The following is a 20613-nucleotide window of genomic DNA, read 5'->3' as shown; positions in this document are numbered from 1 at the left end:
TTTCTAAGTTATGGTAGCCTCAGTCATGTATGGTGGCTCGGTGGAAAAGTGGAGAAGCTGCCCATGACAGCCAATTACCTTCTAAAGATCTTTTTATAGGCTGTATTTAATAAATGCTATCTAGCAGATAATTGGTTCTTATGGGCAACTTCTCCAATCTTTAGAAGGTTTGATACATATCCCTTACAATTACCAATACTGCTCACTGAAGGACATCTGATGGGCATACAAGGGTCATGGGAGAACATCTGATGGGCATATAAGGAGCATGGGGAACATCTCATGGGCATATGAGGGGCATAGGAAGGTCTGCTAACATGTGGACAAAGTGTATTGGCATGTGGGGAGGTCTGATGGCATTGTGGGTGGTCTGATAACATGGGGGGTCTGTGTGGCATGCAAGGGGCATTGTGGGAGGTCTGATGACATGTAAGTGGCATGTGGGGACATCTAATGGCATGTAAGTGGCATTGTGTGTGGTCATGAAGGGGGGTCTGTATGGCATGTAAGGGGCATTGTGGGAGGTCTGATGGAATGTGAGGGACCTCATATGCATGTAATGGGTATTTGCTGATGTCTAATGACATGCAAGGGACAAGTTAAGTGGTCTGATGGTCATGTGGGGACCTCTGATGGCATGTGGGGGTAACTGAGTGACATGTTAGGGGCATGGGGAGATCTATGATTCCACTGAGAATCAAGTGGGAGTTCCGATGGGCTTGTGAGGAAGCCCAGTGGTATCTGATGGGCATGTGGAGGGGACTTATGTCTGGTGCCGCATGTGACCCTAATGATGCTCTGTCCCTGAAGGCGACCAGCAGAGTTCCTGGTTATACATAGGAACCCTCTAAGTCAGAGGTACCCAAACGCGGCCCTTAAGGCACCCCAACGGTCCTGGTTTTAAATGTATCCATGCTTGGTCACAGGTGACTTAATTAGCACCTTAGTCAATTTGATTTAACCATCTGTGCTGAGCCATGGATATACCTAAAACCTGGACTGTTGGGGTGCCTTGAGGAGTGCGTTTGGGAACCTCTGCTCTAAGTAGAGTATTAAGTAGGGGTCACAAGGATGAAACCATCTCCAAAGTACTATCATTCACATTTGAAATAACAAACTTCTTAAATAAAGTCACAAACAAATTTAAGTAAAAAACTAGGGCCCTCATTCCGAGTTGTTCGCTCGCAAGCTGCGTTTAGCAGCTTTGCAGACGCTAAGCCGCCGCCTACTGGGAGTGAATCTTAGCATAGTAAAATTGCGAACGAAAGATTAGCAGAATTGCGAATAGACACTTCTTAGCAGTTTCTGAGTAGATCCAGACTTACTTGGCATCTGCGATCAGTTCAGTCAGTTTCGTTCCTGGTTTGACGTCACAAACACTCCCAGCGTTTGCCCAGACACTCCCCCGTTTCTTCAGACACTCCCGCGTTTTTCCCAGAAACGGCAGCGTTTTTTCACACACACCCATAAAACGGCCAGTTTCCGCCCAGAAACACCCACTTCCTGTCAATCACATTACGATCACCAGAACGAAGAAAAAACCTCGTAATGCCGTGAGTAAAATTCCTAACTGCATAGCAAATTTACTTGGCGCAGTCGCAGTGCGAACATTGCGCATGCGCAATTAGCGGAAAATCGCTGCGATGCGAAGAAAATTACCGAGCGAACAACTCGGAATGAGGGCCTATGTGCACTCTTACATTGAGATATCACCAATTTGACCGATAAAGCAATGCAGCATCTGCAGTATTCCAGAATACATGAGGGCCCATATCGTGTCCATATGAGAGGTGACAGTGATCACCTGGCAACCTTATTTTCTACAATGCCTGATTGCAGCAATCTAATAGATTCATATAAGGCTCATACTGGAGCCAAACACACGGCAATTAATTTGCTGTAAACGCTTGACGTGCAGGAAGCTACTTCCACTAACTTCACTATGTTCCAGATATTCTTGTGATTCGTAGAAGTTGCTTAAATGTTGGTTTAGGCCTGAATTCAATTAGCCTATTCAATTAGCCCCAAAGCCAGGAGTTATTGCGTTTTTTTTTTCACCTGCCTCGGCGAGTTGAAAAAAAAAAACTCTGATAACCAGCGGGTTGCCAAGAGCCGCAGCCAGGGCTTCTGATGTGCTAAACACGCCCCCAAAGAGGAATGGCCATGCCCTCAGCATGCTGTGGTCACACCCCCTCCAGTGGTGACAGGGAGGCCCAGGAAATCGTTGTACCGGGCCCAGAATTTCTCTTGGCTGCCCTGGTTGTGATGCAGCTGTTGGTATTCTGACTGCTGGCACCCAGTACCCAACCCCAATTAAATATCCCCAGCAGACCCATATACAATATTAAACAGTATATAAAGAACAGACGGCACGCAAGGACTTTTAAAGTGAAAGTATATTGTGAACAAAGTCACAAAATTTTGTGACTTGTTCACAATATACTTTATTACTTTAAAAGTCCTTGAGAGTTGCCCCTTTTCTCTGTCTATGTATAATGATGCAATTCACCCCAGCCCTCCTAGTGGCCACTTGCATCTCCGAGAGGGGGTGGTGGGGTTTGCAGGTTAGGGGGCGCTAGGCTAAAGCTTTGCCTCGGGTGGAGAAACCTTGCACCGTCCCTGACCGCAGCCCTGTTAATGCACAAACTTTTCACGGTTTCTGTGTGTTAACTCCCATTAATGGAGGAATACGGAGGAAGGGGATTGCGCGCACCTGTCCTCTCTCAAACTTGTTGGAATTGGTCTCTGACTTGCTGAGCTTCCTCTCGCCGGTGTCTCCAAGGTCTCCGTAGATGGTGAGGAACACGTTGGCATCAGTTCCGGCACCGTAGATGTCACCGGTGAATACGGAGACGCTGTACGTGTGAGCTGTAAGACACAAGACATGACAGCGGTGAGGTCAGTCAGGTGTGTGATGTGGAGAGAGCAGCGGTGTGTCCATCATTCTTTCTATTACTTTTCTGTAGCCATGACTGGCCTGTCAGCAGGTAAAGCAATAGACCATGGTCACTCGCATAATGTCACAGCAGCAGGCGGCTGGTTAGGTGAGGGCACATTATAAACTCAGTAACAACTTGGGGATGGAATGGCACAAACGGGAAAGCACCTACCATGCAGTATATTACCGTATCAAGACTGCAAGGACCACCCATGCAGTCAGGGGAGCCAGAGCCTGTCACACTCCAAGAGCTTTGAGTATAAAAATAATTAAAATAACACAAAGAAGATATTTATAACGTACAAATATCCTCTTTGTATTATTCTAATCATTTTTATAGTGAAAACTCTCTGTATTTGTGGCGCCCCGGGGAAGATGAGAGGTGAGGGAGCGACAACCTGGACCTCCCCTGATGGTTAGACATTGCCGGGCTGGAGTGGGGCGGCGCCGCAGCCAGTAACACTGCAGTGACAAGGACCAAGGGAGGCAGCAGTCTCATCTGCCTCACTGAGGGGGCTGGAATGTCAGCAAGACTCTGCCTCCAGTCCTCACAGTTCCTCTCACTGACACTGGCTGCTGGAGACTCAGGGCTGGGCACAACACCAGTCTCCTCCCACCGAGGAAGACTCCGCCTCCCATCTTCACACTTCTTTCCACTGATGCTAGCTGCTAGAACAAACCACAAATTTCCTGGCGCCGCAATTGACGGATTTGAACACAACTTTCTCAGGGGTAATGGGTCTTTTACCCCTAATACTAGACAAAAAAATACAGACTGAGAATGCGCTCTTTAAATCCGATGTAGATTTTATTCGTTTTCAGATTGGCACTGAGGAAGCCGCCGATGCTTATGAGTAGGCGGGGAAACGCGTCTGTCACGTTCTCTTACAAACAGACTGCAGCATCTATCACATCAGCTGGTCGGCGATTACAACATTCCTGAGGCCAGGGGAAGATTGTGCAGCTATTTGCCGGACAGCAGCCCACAAATTCCTGTCTAGGCTGGCGAGAGAAATACCAGCCGATAGGCTAAGAGCCGGGAAGTTAAAAGCGGTGAGGACTCAGCATAAACGGGTTCTCCTCCAGAGAAAACGGACGGTGGGAGAAACACTAACCAGGAGGGATACCGCATGCACCGTGGATAACAGAGGCGTCCTGTACGGTATACAAATCTCACCTTGCTACACAGTATTTCCAATCAGTTACAATTGTAACCAAATTTACTTTGTGAATTGTTTGAACGGAACTGCTCAGCTGTGAAGAAAGTTGTGATTAACAGATTGCTACTAACCACATGCTTGCTACAGTTACTAACCTGACTATGGATGCATGACTTTGCTCAAACAGATTGCTACTAATTACATCTTGTGCAATAAGTTGCTAAATCGATTCATGAATACATGGACTTGAGCAGATCGTTTATCACATATAATCTGAAAAAGTTATTAGATATAGTATATGTGGGATTTGTTAGTGGTGGATTTCAGTACAAGAATATATATATACAAGCATATAAGATCTGTTTACCGTATATATTTTTAATTATATATAAATATAATGTTTATTCGACAAAAAGGTTTTTTATGTGGCCGGCAATATATACAATTGTGATAGGCAAATTATTTTTTTTTATATATAATATATAGAAAATTAATAAAATCTACATCGGATTTGAAGAGCGCTAGCTGCTAGAGTCTGAGGGCTGGGCACAATGCCAGTCTCCTCCCACCATGGACCACCCATGCGGTAAATTACTACATCAGTGCTGCAAGGACCGCCCATGCAGTGTATTACCACATCAGTGCTGCAAGGACCGCCCATGCAGTGTATTACCACATCAGTGCTGCAAGGACCGCCCATGCAGTGTATTACCACATCAGTGCTGCAAGGACCGCTCATTCAGTATATTACCACATCAGTGCTGCAAGGACCGCCCATGCAGTGTATTACTACATCAGTGCTGCAAGGACCGCTCATTCAGTATATTACCACATCAGTGCTGCAAGGACCGCCCATGCAGTGTATTACTACATCAGTGCTGCAAGGACCGCTCATGCAGTGTATTACCACATCAGTGCTGCAAGGACCGCCCATGCAGTGCATTACCACATCAGTGCTGCAAGGACCGCTCATGCAGTGTATTACCACATCAGTTCTGCAAAGACCGCTCATGCAGTATATTACTACATCAGTGCTGCAAGGACCACTCATGCAGTATATTACTACATCAGTGCTGCAAGGACTGCCCATGCAGTATATTACTACATCACTGCTACAAGTACCACCCATGCAGTGTATTACCACATCAGTGCTACAAGGACCGCCCATGCAGTATATTACTACACCAGTGCTGCAAGGACCACCCATGCAGTATATTACTACTCCAGTGCTGCAAGGATCGCCCATACAGTGTATTACTACATCAGTGCTGCAAGGACCGCCCATGCAGTATATTACTACACCAGTGCTGCAAGGACCACCCATGCAGTATATTACTACTCCAGTGCTGCAAGGACCGCCCATGCAGTGTATTACCACATCAGTGCTGCAAGGACCGCCCATGCAGTGTATTACTACATCAATGCTGCAAGGACCGCCCATGCAGTGTATTACCACATCACTGCTACAAGGACCACCCATGCAGTGTATTACTAAATCAGTGCTGCAAGGACCGCCCATGCAGTGTATTACTACACCAGTGCTGCAAGGACCACCCATGCAGTATATTACTACTCCAGTGCTGCAAGGACTGCCCATGCAGTGTATTACCACATCAGTGCTGCAAGGACCGCCCATGCAGTGTATTACTACATCAGTGCTGCAAGGACCGCCCATGCAGTGTATTACTACATCACTACTGCAAGTATCACTCATGCAGTCAGGGGTGTAGCGAGGGTTGCTCCGGTGGAGCGCGAGCTCCAGGCACCGGAAAAGTTAGAGGGCTCCTCTATCTGTCTAGCCCAGCTGCTGCAGCATCTCTCTCTGCCCCAGTTGCTGCAGCACATCTCTTTCTTGGAGGCTGCAGCACATGTCTCTACTTCAGATGCTGTAGAACCTCTCTCTTCCCTAGCTGCTGCAGCACCTCTTTCTGCCCCAGCTGCTGCAGCACATCTCTCTTTCCTGGAAGCTGAAGCACATGTCTCTACTTCGGATGCTGTAGCACCTCTCTCTGTCCCGGCTGCTGCAGCACCTCTCTCTGCCCTGACTGCTGCAGCACTTCTCTCTGCCCTGACTGCTGCAGCACTTCTCTTTACATTAATGCTGCAGCACTTCTCTCTGCCCAGCTGCTTATGCAGCACCTTACTCTGACTCTCAGGCAGCTGCAGCAGTTCTCTCTGCCCCTCAGGCAATTCTGGGGCATTATTTTCATTGAAGCATAGTGGGATTATCAGGTCTGGGATGGAAGTCCTAAGGTATTATTTTCATTGAGGCATTGGGGAATAACAAGTCAGGGAGGGGGGCAGTTTGGTGCACTACTTTTATTGAGAGTTTTGGGGTAGGGTTCAGGTCTGTGTGTGTGTATGGGGGGGGTTTACATTTGGGGTATTTTTTTAATTGAGAGAATGGGGGATTATCAGCTCTGTGGGAGGTTACATCTGGGGCATTATTTTCATTAAGGGATTGGGGGTTTGTGAGGTCAGGTCAGTCGGGGCATACAAAGTTTTTAATTAATCGCCATGAATCCTATTGGAGATGGAGTGCTATATAAATAAAATTATTATTATTATTATTATTATTATTAATAATAATAATTTATTTGAATTAAACAAGTAAATAGTTAAATACAGCTATTTCCATAGCCGCTCTACTGTGTGGCGTAATGTGTATAAGCAGCTCTACTATGGTGTAACATGTATAAGTGTCTCAACTGTGGCATAACGTGTATAAGCGGCTCTACTGTGTGGCGTAATGTGTATAAGCGGCTCTACTATGGTGTAACATGTATAAGTGTCTCAACTGTGGCATAACGTGTATAAGCGGCTCTACTGTGTGGCGTAATGTGAATAACGGACACTACCATGCGGTGTAATGGGAATTGGTACTATTCTGTGGCCACACCCCTTCCCCATAAAGTCAATCCCTATATTTTAGTTGTGCTCCTTTGGCGCGCAGTGTCTATATTTTACACATGGCGGCACCAAAAGGAATCTTTCGCCTTGAGGTCTAGAACCGGTCCTGTCACCAATTTAGGATTTTTAAGTATTGTTTCTTTTCAAATGTAACATGCCGTCGCATGTTGGCCAGGCCCCCAATTCAGTACAGGGGAGGGGGCGCTAAAACATACCCCTGCTCCGGGCACCATGGCGTATAGCTACACCTCTGCATGCAGTATAATGCTGCATCAGTGCTGCAATGCCCTCCCATGCAGTATAATACTGCATTGACACATTGCTGCATTTATTAAATGCTTAAAAAAAAACCTCCACACTGACACTGACCCTATATTAAAAGTGTCATAACATGCCCCAACCAGAAGCTAATGGAGGGGTTAGAAGAATATTGAAGTCGGCGGATATCCAATCAGAGCTACTATAACACTAGGGCTAATTTTTAGGCAGTGGCCAATTACCCAACCAGTAGAGTATATTTTTGGAGTAAGGCAAGAAACCCAGGAAAACTCAGAGAGAACATACAAACTCCACAAAGTTAGGGCCTTAGTCGGGAGCGTTGTTATGTAACAATGCTAACCACTGTGCCAGCACTATCAGAACAAGCGTTGCCATAACACTGACAATTGCCTGGCAGAAGTATTGAAATGATTGAGGCACAAGGGTACACGGGGACAAAGCATTCCTGTGAATTGTCGGCCCGCGGCTTCTGAGACAAAGTTTGCCATAAAAGCCCCATTACCAGAGTTGTATGTAACACAATCCCAGTGCACAGACCTCTCCGGGAGCAGATGGGAGCGTGCGCTGAGTAACAACAAAGGTTAATATGCATGAATGCAGCCCAGTAGCTCGGCTATAGTCGCTGGCTGTGTCTGACGGGCCCTGACACCTCTCACAGTATAAATCAGAGGCTGAATCCAGTCTCCGCCGATCACCAGGAAACTGCCAGCAGCTGCCGTGTCTGGTGCGGAGCAGGTGGGGACAGAGGTACTGCTCTGGTAAACTATTGCAGTCGCGGAGACGGTCGCATTACATTAGCATGAGAAAGCCGCACAGATGCAATAAAACCTCTCCTCGTCCGCTAAGTCTGTCATTTACTGCTCCAGCCCTTCTGACACAGTTCAGGATTGAGATATATGAGGTCCCTTTAGTGCTCCAGCAGTTGGCTCTGAAAGAAATCTATTCTATAAAAGGGGTAATATGTCGTATATTCAGTTTCAATGATGCATGCATCTCTACGGAACTCGTCATTGAGACTTTAATGCATTAACTCGGTGAAAGGGAGCTAGCAACCAACGCCTCGGAAAAGGACTCGGAGGAAGAGGAGGGGGTTACAGATTGTTCTGTCTTACTTTCCAGAGGGTCTTCCACTTCCATTTCAACCTGCTTCAGAGTCCCATCCTTCATGAGCTTCTCAGTAAAGATGTCTGAGGGGACCAGTTCCCTAACGGTTTCCCCGTCGTCCTCGGATTTCGCCAGCCACCGCTCACACGGGAATGTGACGGTTTGGGAACCCTGGGACACATTCAAAGAAGAGAAGAGGCAGACAGTTAAAAATCAAACAATGTATCACAAACTCCCGTACAGCTCACTGTTCCGTGTCTTTCACTCATCAGCTCAAGACGGCTGCCTGCAAGGAGGAAATACAGGGGGTCATTCAGACCTGATCGCACACTGACGTTTTTTCGCAGCGCAGCGATCAGGTCACTACTGCGCATGCATATGCACCGCAATGCGCATGCGCGGCGTACGAGTACAAAGCGGTTCGTTGCTGAGCGATGGATTTAACAAAGAATCCATTCGCACAGCCGATCGCAAGGAGATTGACAGGAAGAGGGCGTTTGTGGGTGGCAACTGACCGTTTTCTGGGAGTGTCTGGAAAAACACAGGCATGTCCAAGCGTTTGCAGGGCGGGTGACTGACGTCAATTCCGGGCCGGGACAGGCTGAAGTGATCGCAGCGGCTGAGTAAGTCCTGGGCTGCGCAGAGACTGCACAAAACTTTTTTGTACCGCTCGGCTGCACATGCGATCGCACACTTGCACAGCAAAAATACACTCCCCTATGGGCGGCGACTATCTGATCGCTGCGCTACAAAAAAATAGCTAGCGAGCGATCAGGTCTGAATTCGGCCCACAGTGCCAAGTATCTGGCTGTACCTACCTGTGCCAGCACACCAGGGGCTCGTGGCACACAGCTGGCTGAACGGGTCATTTACCCATAGGGGGTCATTCCGAGTTGATCGCTAGTGAAAATTTTTTGCAGCGCAGCGATTAAGTGAAAAACCATCACTTCTGCGCATGCGTATGCGGCCCAATGCACACGTGCGGCATACTTTCACAACGGGCGATGTATTTTTACACAAGGTCTAGCGACACTTTTCAGTCGCAATGGCAGCTGCAGAGTGATTGACAGGTAGAGGGCGTTTCTGGGTGTCAACTGACCGTTTTCAGGGAGTGCTCGAAAAAACGCAGGCGTGCCAGGAAAACGCAGGCGTGGCTGGGCGAGCGCAGGGCGTGTTTGTGACGTCAAATCCGGAACTGAATGGTCTGAAGGGATCACAAGCACTGAGTAGGTCTGGACAGGGCCGGCTCGAGGCAGGTTCGACTCGAGCGGCCCGCGCAGGGCGCCACCCTTAAAGGGCGCCGCGCGCTGGCGCCGCCATGTCGGAGCCTGGAGCTGGCCCTGATCTCCCCTGCTGTCCTCCCGCTTGTTAGTGAGCTGTGTGCGCTATGCGGCGCCGGCGTCTGATGTCAGACACCGGCGCCGCACAGCGCGCACAGTTCTGTGTCAGACAGCGGCGCGCACAGCAGCACTCCCCCTCCCTCGGCACGGCAGGTACTGGGGGCATATGTGGCACTGTGGGGGGCATTTATCTGGCACAGTGGGGGCATTAATGTATCTGGCACTGTGGGGGGCATTCATTTATCTGGCACTGTGGGGGGGGGGGCATTTATCTGGCACTGTGGGGGCATTTCTGGCACTGTGGGGTCATGTATCTATCTGGGACTGTGGGGGCATATCTGGCACTGGGGGGGGGGGCATTAATGTATCTGGCACTGTGGGGGACATTTATCTGGCACTGTGGGGGGCATTTATCTGGCACTGGGGGCATTCATTTATCTGGCACTGTAGGGGGGCATTAATGTATCTGGCACTGTGGGGGGGCATTTATCTGGCACTGTGGGGGCATTTATCTGTGCACTGTGAGGGGGCATTAATGTATCTGGCACTGTGGGGGCATTTCTGGCACTGTGGGGTCATGTATCTATCTGGGTCTGTGGGGGCATATCTGGCACTGGGGGGGGCATTGATGTATCTGGCACTGTGGCTGCATTTATCTGGCACTGTGAGGGGGCATTAATGTATCTGGCACTATGGGGTCATTTATCTATCTGGGACTGTGGGGGCATATCTGGCACTGTGGGGGGCATTTATATATCTGGCACTGTGGGGGGTATTTATGTATCTGGCACTGTGGGGGGCATTTATGTATCTGGCACTGTGGGGGGCATTTATGTATCTGGCACTGTGGGGGGCATTTATGTATCTGGCACTGTGGGGGGCATTTATGTATCTGGCACTGTGGGGGGCATTTATGTATCTGGCACTGTGGGGGCAATTATGTTTCTCGCACTGCTGGGGGGGCATGTCATGTGCATTTGGCACTGCTGGGGGGGCATGTCGTGCATTTGGCACTGCTGGGGGGCATGTCATGTGCATCTGGCACGGCTGGGGGGCATGTCGTGTCTAGCTGGCACGGCTGGGGGGCATATCATGTAGTGTTCCCATGTCTCAGTGCAATACCTGGCGCAAAGTGTCTAACGTGCTCTGCCTGGCGCAAAGTGTCTAACGTGCTCTGCCTGGTGCAAAGTGTCTAACGTGCTCTGCCTGGTGCAAAGTGTCTAACGTGCTCTGCCTGGCGCAAAGTGTCTAACGTGCTCTGCCTGGCGCAAAGTGTCTAACGTGCTCTGCCTGGCACAAAGTGTCTAACGTGCTCTGCCTGGTGCAAAGTGTCTAACGTGCTCTGCCTGGTGCAAAGTGTCTAACGTGCTCTGCCTGCCGCAAAGTGTCTAACGTGCTCTGCCTGGCACAAGGTGTCTTAACGTGCTCTACCTGTCGCAGTGTGTGTAGGAAGTTCTACCTGGTGCAATGTGTATTAGCTGCACTACTGTGTGGTGTAATGCGAATTGCCACTATTATGTGGCCGCGCCCCTTCCCCACGAAGCAACGCCCCTAAATTTTTGATGCGCGCCTTCGGCGTGCAAGGTCCATGATTTTGAATGGAGCAACAAGCATTACAGTATGTACATAATTTTGCCCTTCTAACTTAAATATGTGCCCTCCCAAATGCAAAATGTGCCCTCCCCGTGATCAGCACCCCTGCCCTAAAAAAATCCTAGAGTGAACACTATCATGTGTAGCTGGTACTGCTGGGGGGCATATCATGTGTAGCTGGCACTGCAGCAGGGCATGTCCTGTCTATCTGGCACTGCTGGGGGGTATATCATGTCTATCTGGCACTGCTGGGGGGCATGTCATGTGTAGCTGGCACTGCTGGGGGCATGTCATGTGTAGCTGGCACTGCTGGGGGCATGTCATGTGTAGCTGGCACTGCTGGGGGGCATATCATGTGTAGCTGGCACTGCAGCAGGGCATGTCCTGTCTATCTGGCACTGCTGGGGGGTATATCATGTCTATCTGGCACTGCTGGGGGGCTTGTCATGTGTAGCTGGCACTGCTGGGGGCATGTCATGTGTAGCTGGCACTGCTGCGGGGCATGTCATGTCTATCTGGCACTGCACTACTGTAGACATTATGTGTATCTGGCACTATACTGGAGACATTGTGTGTAAGGAACACTACTGTAGCTGTTATGTGTAATGCTGCTAATTGTGTGCGTAGAGGGGGTGTGAAAATATATTTATTTATTTGTAGTGTGATAATATGAAGGTGTGAGGCCCCGCCCACTTTTCCAGGAGGCCACGCCCACTTTTCCAGGAGCGCGCGCCATAGAGTATGGGAGGGGGCGCTTTTACATTTTCTCGCACAGGGTGCTAGTAGGCCTGGAGCCGGCCCTGGGTCTGAAGCTACTCTGAAACTGCACAATTCTTTTTTGTAGCCGCTCTGCGGTCCTTTCGTTCGCACTTCTGCTAAGCTAAAATACACTCCCAGTGGGCGGCGGCATAGCGTTTGCATGGCTGCTAAAAACTGCTAGCGAGCGATCAACTCGGAATGACCCCCATAGATTGTAAGCTTGCGAGCAGGGCCCTCCTCCCTCTATGACTGTTTGTTTTTACCCAGTTTTGTCTTCTAAAGCGCAACGGAATTTGCTGCGCTATATAAGAATCTGTTAATAAATAAATAAATCTGAGGAACAAGTGACACCGCTCCTACAGTGAAGACTGAACTTACATTTTAGGGGGTACGGCTATTTTATAACAGGGGTATCACTGTGCGTACAAATTCTGTTTCAATAAATGAGATACTACTGTAAAATGTGTTTCAAATGCCTTCATTCAAAGGATAGCCACCTCGCATTCTGCCAATATAGACACAGGGGGCGCCACACTACAGAAGTCGTAAGTGGTCGTGCCATTATCTTGATAGAAATACACAACTGGGCTCTCCTATTAATTACTGCACATTTGCTTAAAACAATTACACAATGAAATCTACTAATACATTTAATTGAACATTAAAATAAAGTACATTTTAAAAGTTAATATTTGTTGAAACATAAGGGAAGATGTATCAAGCCTTGGAGGGAAATAAAGTGGAGAGAAATAAAGTACCAATCAGCTCCTGTCATTTTACAGACTCTGCAGCCTATGTACTAAGCCTCGGAAAGAGATCAAGTGGACGGAGATAAAGTGGCAGCCAATCAGCTCCTAACTGTCATGTTACAGGCTGTGCTTAAAAAATGACAGGAGATGGTTGGTTGGTTGGTTGGTTGGTTGGTTGGTTGGATGGATGGTTGGTTGGTACTTTATCTCCATGCACTTTATCTCTCTCCAATGCTTAGTACATAGACCCTGCATTTCAATGACTGGTGATTGGTTGGTACTTTTGGGTCTATTCATGAAGCAGAGATAAGAGTGGAGAAGTGAGCCAGTGGTGAAGTTTCCCATGGCAACCAATCAGCTGCTACGTATGCTTTTATAGAATGCACTTGATCATTGTTACTTCAATGCTGATAGGTTGCCATGGGCAACTTCTCCATTGGCTCACTTCTCCGCTCTTATCACTGCTTCATGAATAGACCCCTTTATCTCTCTCCACGTTATCTTTCTCCAAGCTATAAAACATCTCCTCCATGGACTGTTTCTATGTAGAGACCTGCAAGACGGGGAGCTCACCTTCCCGTTGGGTAGAAGTCTGCGGACCTCCGCTCTGTCCAGGTGCCAGCCGGCGTTAATGCCCTTGTCATTGTGCCCAATGCGGATCTTCTCTATAATGTCCCCGATGTCCTCCAGCTGCAGAATGAGAGGAGAGATGAGTGGCCAGGCCTGTATGTGGGTCAGTATAGAGAAACGGCGGGGAGGAACCGGACACATGCCTGGCACTCAGGACCTCGTCAGTGTTCCGGCACAAATGGAATGAAACACGGATTGTATTCCAGCAGAATCATCTGTAGCGACGACTGAGCGCACACGCTGGATGATTCCCGCACACTGATATCATTGTGTCCTTCCACTGTCACTGTCTGTACACCCACTGGCCGGGATAAGGCACCAGCAATCTCTGGGTAAGGGCAATACATTCTACATATAATAACATACCTCCCAACATGACCCTCTCCAGGAGGACACAATGCTCTGCTCCTGGACTTCCCTCTTACTGTATGATTGCCAACAGCTGTGCTGAACAGGGTAATGGATAAGAAAGGTGTTTCAGCACAGGTGATGGCAATCATACAGTAAGAGGGAAGTCCAGGAGCAGAGCATTGTGTCCCTCCTGGAGAGGGTCATGTTGTGAGGTATGTAATAACACGTTATACTATCTATATATCTAATCTATCTCACATACAGTATCTATCTATCTTATCTAATCTATCTCACATACAGTATCTATCTATCTATCTATCTATCTATCTATCTATCTATCTATCTATCTATCTATCTATCTATCTATCTATCTAATCTATCTCACATATAGTATCTATCTATCTATCATACAGTAGTTATCTATCTAATCTATCTCACATACAGTATCTATCTATCTATCTATCTATCTATCTATCTATCATACAGTATCTATCTATCTATCGATCTATCTATCTATCTTATCTAATCTATCTCACATACAGTATCTATCTATCTTATCTAATCTATCTCACATACAGTATATCTATCTAATCTAATCTATCTCACATACAGTATCTATCTATCTATCTATCTATCTATCTATCTATCTATCTATCTATCTATCTATCTATCATACAGTAGTTATCTATCTAATCTATCTCACATACAGTATCTATCTATCTTATCTAATCTATCTCACATACAGTATCTATCTATCTTATCTAATCTATCTCACATACAGTATCTATCTATCTATCTATCTATCTATCTATCTATCTATCTATCTATCTCACATACAGTATCTATCTATCTATCTATCTATCTATCTATCTATCTATCTATCATACAGTAGTTATCTATCTAATCTATCTCACATACAGTATCTATCTATCTATCTATCTATCTATCTATCTATCTATCTATCTATCTATCTATCTATCTATCTTATCTAATCTATCTCACATACAGTATCTATCTATCTATCTATCTATCTATCTATCTATCATACAGTAGTTATCTATCTAATCTATCTCACATACAGTATCTATCTATCTTATCTAATCTATCTCACATACAGTATCTATCTATCTATCTATCTATCTATCTATCTATCTATCTATCTATCTATCTTATCTAATCTAATCTATCTCACATACAGTATCTATCTATCTATCTATCTATCTATCTATCTATCTATCTATCTATCATACAGTAGTTATCTATCTAATCTATCTCACATACAGTATCTATCTATCTTATCTAATCTATCTCACATACAGTATCTATCTATCTATCTATCTATCTCACATACAGTACCTATCTATCTATCTATCTATCTATCTATCTATCTATCTATCTATCTATCTATCTATCTATCTATCTCACATACAGTATCTATCTATCTCACATACAGTATCTATCTGTTCTATCTCACATACAGTATCTATCTATCTATCTATCTATCTATCTATCTATCTATCTATCTATGTATCTAACATACAGTATCTATCTATCTGTCTATCTATCTATCTAACTATCTATCTAGCTATCTCACATACAGTATCTATCTATCTATCTATCTATCTATCTATCTATCTATCTATCTATCTATCTATCTATCAGGGCCGGTTCCACACCTTGCGGCGCCCAGTGCGAAAGTTTACACTGCCCCCCCGACCCCCCCCCAGCGCAAAACAGTTTGTGGAAAATAGGGGCATGGCTTCATAGGGGAGGGTCGTGGCCACAGTTATGCCCCCAGTAGCTGTGCCCCCAGATCTGCCCCAAGTAGTTGTGCCCCCCAGTTGATTTGCCCCCTGTAGCTGTGCCCCCAGTAGTTGTGCCCCCTGTACTTGTGCCCCCATGTAGATTTGCCCCTAGTAGGTGGTCCCCCTGTAGCAGTGCCCCCAGTATGTGCCCCCTGTAGATCTGCCCCCAGCAGCTGTTCCCTCTGTAGCTGTGCCCCAGTTGATTTGCCCCCAGTAGCTGTTCCCCCTGTAGCAGTGCCCCCAGCAGAGGCGTAACTAGGGTTTTTGGAGCCCAGGGCAAGATGTAAAATGGCGCCCCCCCCCCCCCCCCCAAAAAAAAAAAACACACAAAAAGAGGCATGTGCGTGAAAAAATGGGCGTGGCCACACACCAGAAGGGTGTGGCCACGCTCCAGAAGGGGTGTGGCCACTGAAAATGGCCCACAGTGCCAGTTACATTGCCCCACTGTGCCAGATACATGCCCCACAGTGCCAGTTACATTGCCCCACTGTGCCAGTTACATTACCCCACTGTGCCAGATACATGCCCCACAGTGCCAGTTACATTGCCCCACTGTGCCAGTTACATTACCCCACTGTGCCAGATACATGCCCCACAGTGCCAGTTACATTGCCCCACTGTGCCAGATACATGCCCCACAGTGCCAGTTACATTGCCCCACTGTGCCAGATACATGCCCCACAGTGCCAGTTACATTACCCCACTGTGTCAGATACATTGCCCCACAGTGCCAGTTACATTGCCCCACTGTGCCAGATACATGCCCCACAGTGCCAGATACATGCCCCACAGTGCCAGGCCCCACTCAGTGCCAGTTACAAGCCCCATTTGGTGCCAGATACATGCCCCACTGTGCCTGTGCCCGTGCCCCCCCCCCCCCCCCGTTCACTCACCGGCCGCTTATGTGAGGGGAGGAGAGCGCAGCGCCTCTCCTTCCCCTCACCGCCTCTCCTTCCCCTCACCGCTCCGTCCAGGTCTCCCGTCCAGTCTCCGGCGGCTGTGTATGGCGCCGGTTCGCTAGCCAATCAGAGCTCGCGGACCGGCAGCCAATCAGGAGCCGATCCGCGAGCTCTGATTGGCTAACGCCGGAGACCGGACACAGCAGTGCTGGCAGCGGCGGTGAGGGGAGGGAGAGAATCTGCGCTCTCCTCCCCTCACATTTAGGGTTGACGGGGGCGAGTGGGGCATGATGCCCTGGCCGCCGGCGGCGCCCCCCTCTCCCGGGCCTGCCAAGGCGCCCAGGGCACGTGCCCCACTCACCCTACCCTAGATATGCCTCTGGCCCCCAGTATGTGCCCCCTGTAGATCTGCCCCCAGTAGCTGTTCCCCCTGTAGCAGTGCCCCCTGTAAGTCTGCCCCCAGTAGCTGTGCGCTCTGTATGTGCCCCTGTAGTAGTGCCCCCAGTTGATTTGCCCCCAGTAGCTGTTCCCCCTGTAGCAGTGCCCCCAGTATGTGCCCCCTGTAGATCTGCCCCCAGTAGCTGTGCCCCTTGTAGCTGTGCCCCCTGTAGTAGTGCCCCCAGTATGTGCCCCCTGTAGTAGCGACGCTTTCAAACCCTAAAAGAAAAAAAAACAATACTTACCAGCCTCGCTCCTGCTTCCGGACCGCTGCTGCTGCTGCTGTCGTCTCCGGGCGCCGGCTCCTCTCTATGGGAAAGACGTCATGACGTCTCTCCCATAGCAGCGCCGCAATGACACTAGGGGTCAATTTTGACCTCTAGCGCCAGTCAGTGACGCCGGCTGCAGCGGGCGCACACGGCGCTCGCTGCAGCCGGGGGCCGGGGAGGAAGGGAGGATTAGTAGCGGCTCTTGCCACGGCGGCGCCCTCAGGGTAGCGGCGCCCCGGGCAAAAAGCCTGCTTGCCTGTGGCAAGAGCCGCTACTGCTATCTATCTATCTATCTATCTATCTATCTATCTATCTATCTATCTATCTATCATACAGTATTTATCTATCTAATCTATCTCACATACAGTATCTATCTATCTATCTATCTATCTATCTATCTATCTATCTATCTATCTATCTATCATCTCACATACAGTATCTATCTATCTATCTATCTATCTATCTATCTATTCTATTTCACATACAGTATCTATCTATCTATTCTATCTCACATACTGTATCTATCTATCTATCTCACCTACAGTATCTATCTATCTCTATATATCTATCTATCTATCTAACATACAGTATCTATCTATATATATATCTATCTATCTAATCTATCTCACATACAGTATCTATCTATCTATCTATCTATCTATCTCACATACAGTATCTATCTATCTATCTATCTATCTCACATACAGTATCTATCTATCTAACACACAGTATCTATCTATCTATCTATCTATCTATCTATCTATCTATCTATCTATCTATCTATCTATCTTATCTCACATACAGTATATATCTATCTATTTCACCTACAGTATCTATCTATCTATCTATCTATCTATCACACAGTATGTATCTATCTATATATCTATCTAATCTATCTCACATACAGTATCTATCTATCTATCTATCTATATATCTATCTAATCTATCTCACATACAGTATCTATCTATCTATCTATCTATCTATCTATCTATCTATCTATCATCTCACATACAGTATCTATCTATCTATCTATTCTATCTCACATACTGTATCTATCTATCTATCTATCTATCTATCTCACCTACAGTATCTATCTATCTATCTATCTATCTATCTATCTATCTATCTCTATATATCTATCTAACATACAGTATCTATCTATCTATCTATCTATCTATCTATCTATCTATCTATCTATCTCACATACAGTATCTATCTATCTATATCACATACAGTATCTATCTATCTAACTAACACACAGTATCTATCTATCTATCTATCTATCTATCTATCTTATCTCACATACAGTATCTATCTATCTATTTCACCTACAGTATCTATCTATCTATCTATCTATCTATCTATCTATCACACAGTATGTATCTATCTATATATCTATCTAATCTATCTCACATACAGTATCTATCTATCTCACATACAGTATCGATCGATCTATCTATCTATCTATCTCTATATCTATCTATTCTATCTCACATACAGTATCTATCTATCTATCTATCTATTCTATCTCACATACAGTGTCTATCTATCTATCTATCTCTATATATCTATCTATCTAACTAACATACAGTATGTATCTATCTATATATCTATCTAATCTATCTCACATACAGTATCTATCTATCTATCTATCTATCTATCTATCTGTCTATCTATCTATCTATCTATCTATCTATCTATCTATCTATCTATTCTATAACTCGTATGCTACTCTTGCAGGGCTGGAAGATACAACTAATAGAGGCACTACAGAACAGGAAGATAGGGGGACTTCTACCAACTATAGGAACAGGAAATGGAACAGGAAAATTGCATCTCCAAAAAGGACTGCACTTCTCTTGGGAGATTCCATTATTAGAGGAATACATCTGGGAAATGCAAATGAAGTAGAGAAAGAAGTAAGGTGCTTACCTGGAGCCACAGCTCCAAGGGATAAAGAGCGCATGCTAAGAATTGTAAAGGCAGCAAGAAAAGATGGGGAGGTGGATGTCATTGTCCACCTAGGGACAAATGACCTGGCAAATGCTGAACTCATGGCTGTAAAAGATGCATTTAGGAAGTTAGGGACTGCTCTGAAGCAGGTGGCAACAACTGTATCTTTTTCAGAAGTATTGCCAGTACACAGAGGGGAAGACAGAACTCATTGCATCAGAAACTTCAATGTTTGGCTAAGGACATGGTGCAATGAGGAGAGATTTGGATTTATAGGCCACAGTCACACCATCTGGCAAGATAGTAGCTTACACAAAAGTGACGGTCTGCACCCATCTTCAAGGGGAACAAGAATACTAACTGAACAGTTTGGATGCTTCATCAAGAACTATTTAAACTAACAAAGGGGGGCAGTGAACCAAACAAGAATTAAGAAATCTGCTCCCCCAACACAGAGGTATTGTTTCTGCAGGCAAAGGGAATAGGAAGCATATCCACAGCAACAGAAGATAATTCAGATCAAAACCAAATAAAAATAGGCAGAGAGAAGAACATAGCTAGGAACAGAAAAAGCACAAACAAAACTCTAAAAGCTATGTGTGCAAATGCTAGGAGCTTAGGAAATAAAATCCCAGAACTAACTGCAATAATGACAAGGGATGATCTAGACATTGTGGCAATTACAGAGTCAGAACCTATTGCAGGACATAACTAAAATGGCATTAAAAGGAGAGGTAATAATCATGGGAGACTTTAATCTTCCTGATGTAAACTGGGAGGAGTCTGTTGCTAGTTCCACTAGAAGTAGGAACATTTTAAATTCCCTTCAGGGAGCATCCCTCCACCAATTGGTGAGGTAGCCCACTCGGAAAGACGCAATATTAGACTTAATACTTACAAATGGAGACAGATTATCGGACGTAAAAGTGGGTGAAAACCTGGGATCCAGTGATCATCAAGCAGTATGGTTCAGCATTAAGACAGAGACTGACTCGTCCCATACAAAAACAAAGGTGTTGGATTTTAGGAAGGCTGATTTTGTAGGGATGTAAAAATGTGTAAGCGATTCTTTGGCAGAGTGGAGGAACTTGGAAGCAGTGCAGGAGAGGTGGGAAACATTAAAATGCGCAATATTGAAGGCAACAGACCTTTGTATCAAAACTGTTAGGAAAAACACAAGGAAAAGGAAGCCAGTGTGGTTTGCAAAAGAAGTAGCAAATATTGTGAGAGCAAAAAAGATGGCTTTTAGGAAATATAAGCAGACACAAAATAATGAAGACAAAGAGATATATCTTGTTAGACAGAAGGAGACTAAGAAGGTAATCAGATGTGCAAAGGCACAAGCTGAGGAGAAAATGGCCCAGTCAGTGGGTAAAGGAGGCAAAACTTTTTTTAGGTATATAAGCGAAAGGAGAAAAACAAAAGGCGGAATTAT

The 20613-nt window shown here is 46.3% G+C and overlaps 1 protein-coding gene across 2 annotated transcripts in view; it reads right to left on the bottom strand.

The window, feature by feature from the left end:
- The window catches only part of LOXHD1 (lipoxygenase homology PLAT domains 1), a 391860-nt gene that overhangs the window by 49328 nt on the left and 321919 nt on the right, over positions 1-20613 (bottom strand). For both annotated transcript variants that reach the window (XM_063958520.1, XM_063958528.1), the window contains 3 exons: positions 13406-13522; positions 8400-8562; positions 2714-2868 (listed from right to left, as the gene is read on the bottom strand). In XM_063958520.1, the coding sequence (XP_063814590.1) occupies positions 2714-2868; positions 8400-8562; positions 13406-13522 (435 nt within the window). The remainder of the gene's footprint in view (positions 1-2713; positions 2869-8399; positions 8563-13405; positions 13523-20613) is intronic.

Source organism: Pseudophryne corroboree, chromosome 1 (assembly GCF_028390025.1).
Source record: "Pseudophryne corroboree isolate aPseCor3 chromosome 1, aPseCor3.hap2, whole genome shotgun sequence".
NCBI lineage: Eukaryota > Metazoa > Chordata > Amphibia > Anura > Myobatrachidae > Pseudophryne > Pseudophryne corroboree.
The sequence above is the reverse complement of the archived record's forward strand: the minus strand, read 5'-3'. Positions and strand labels throughout refer to the sequence as shown.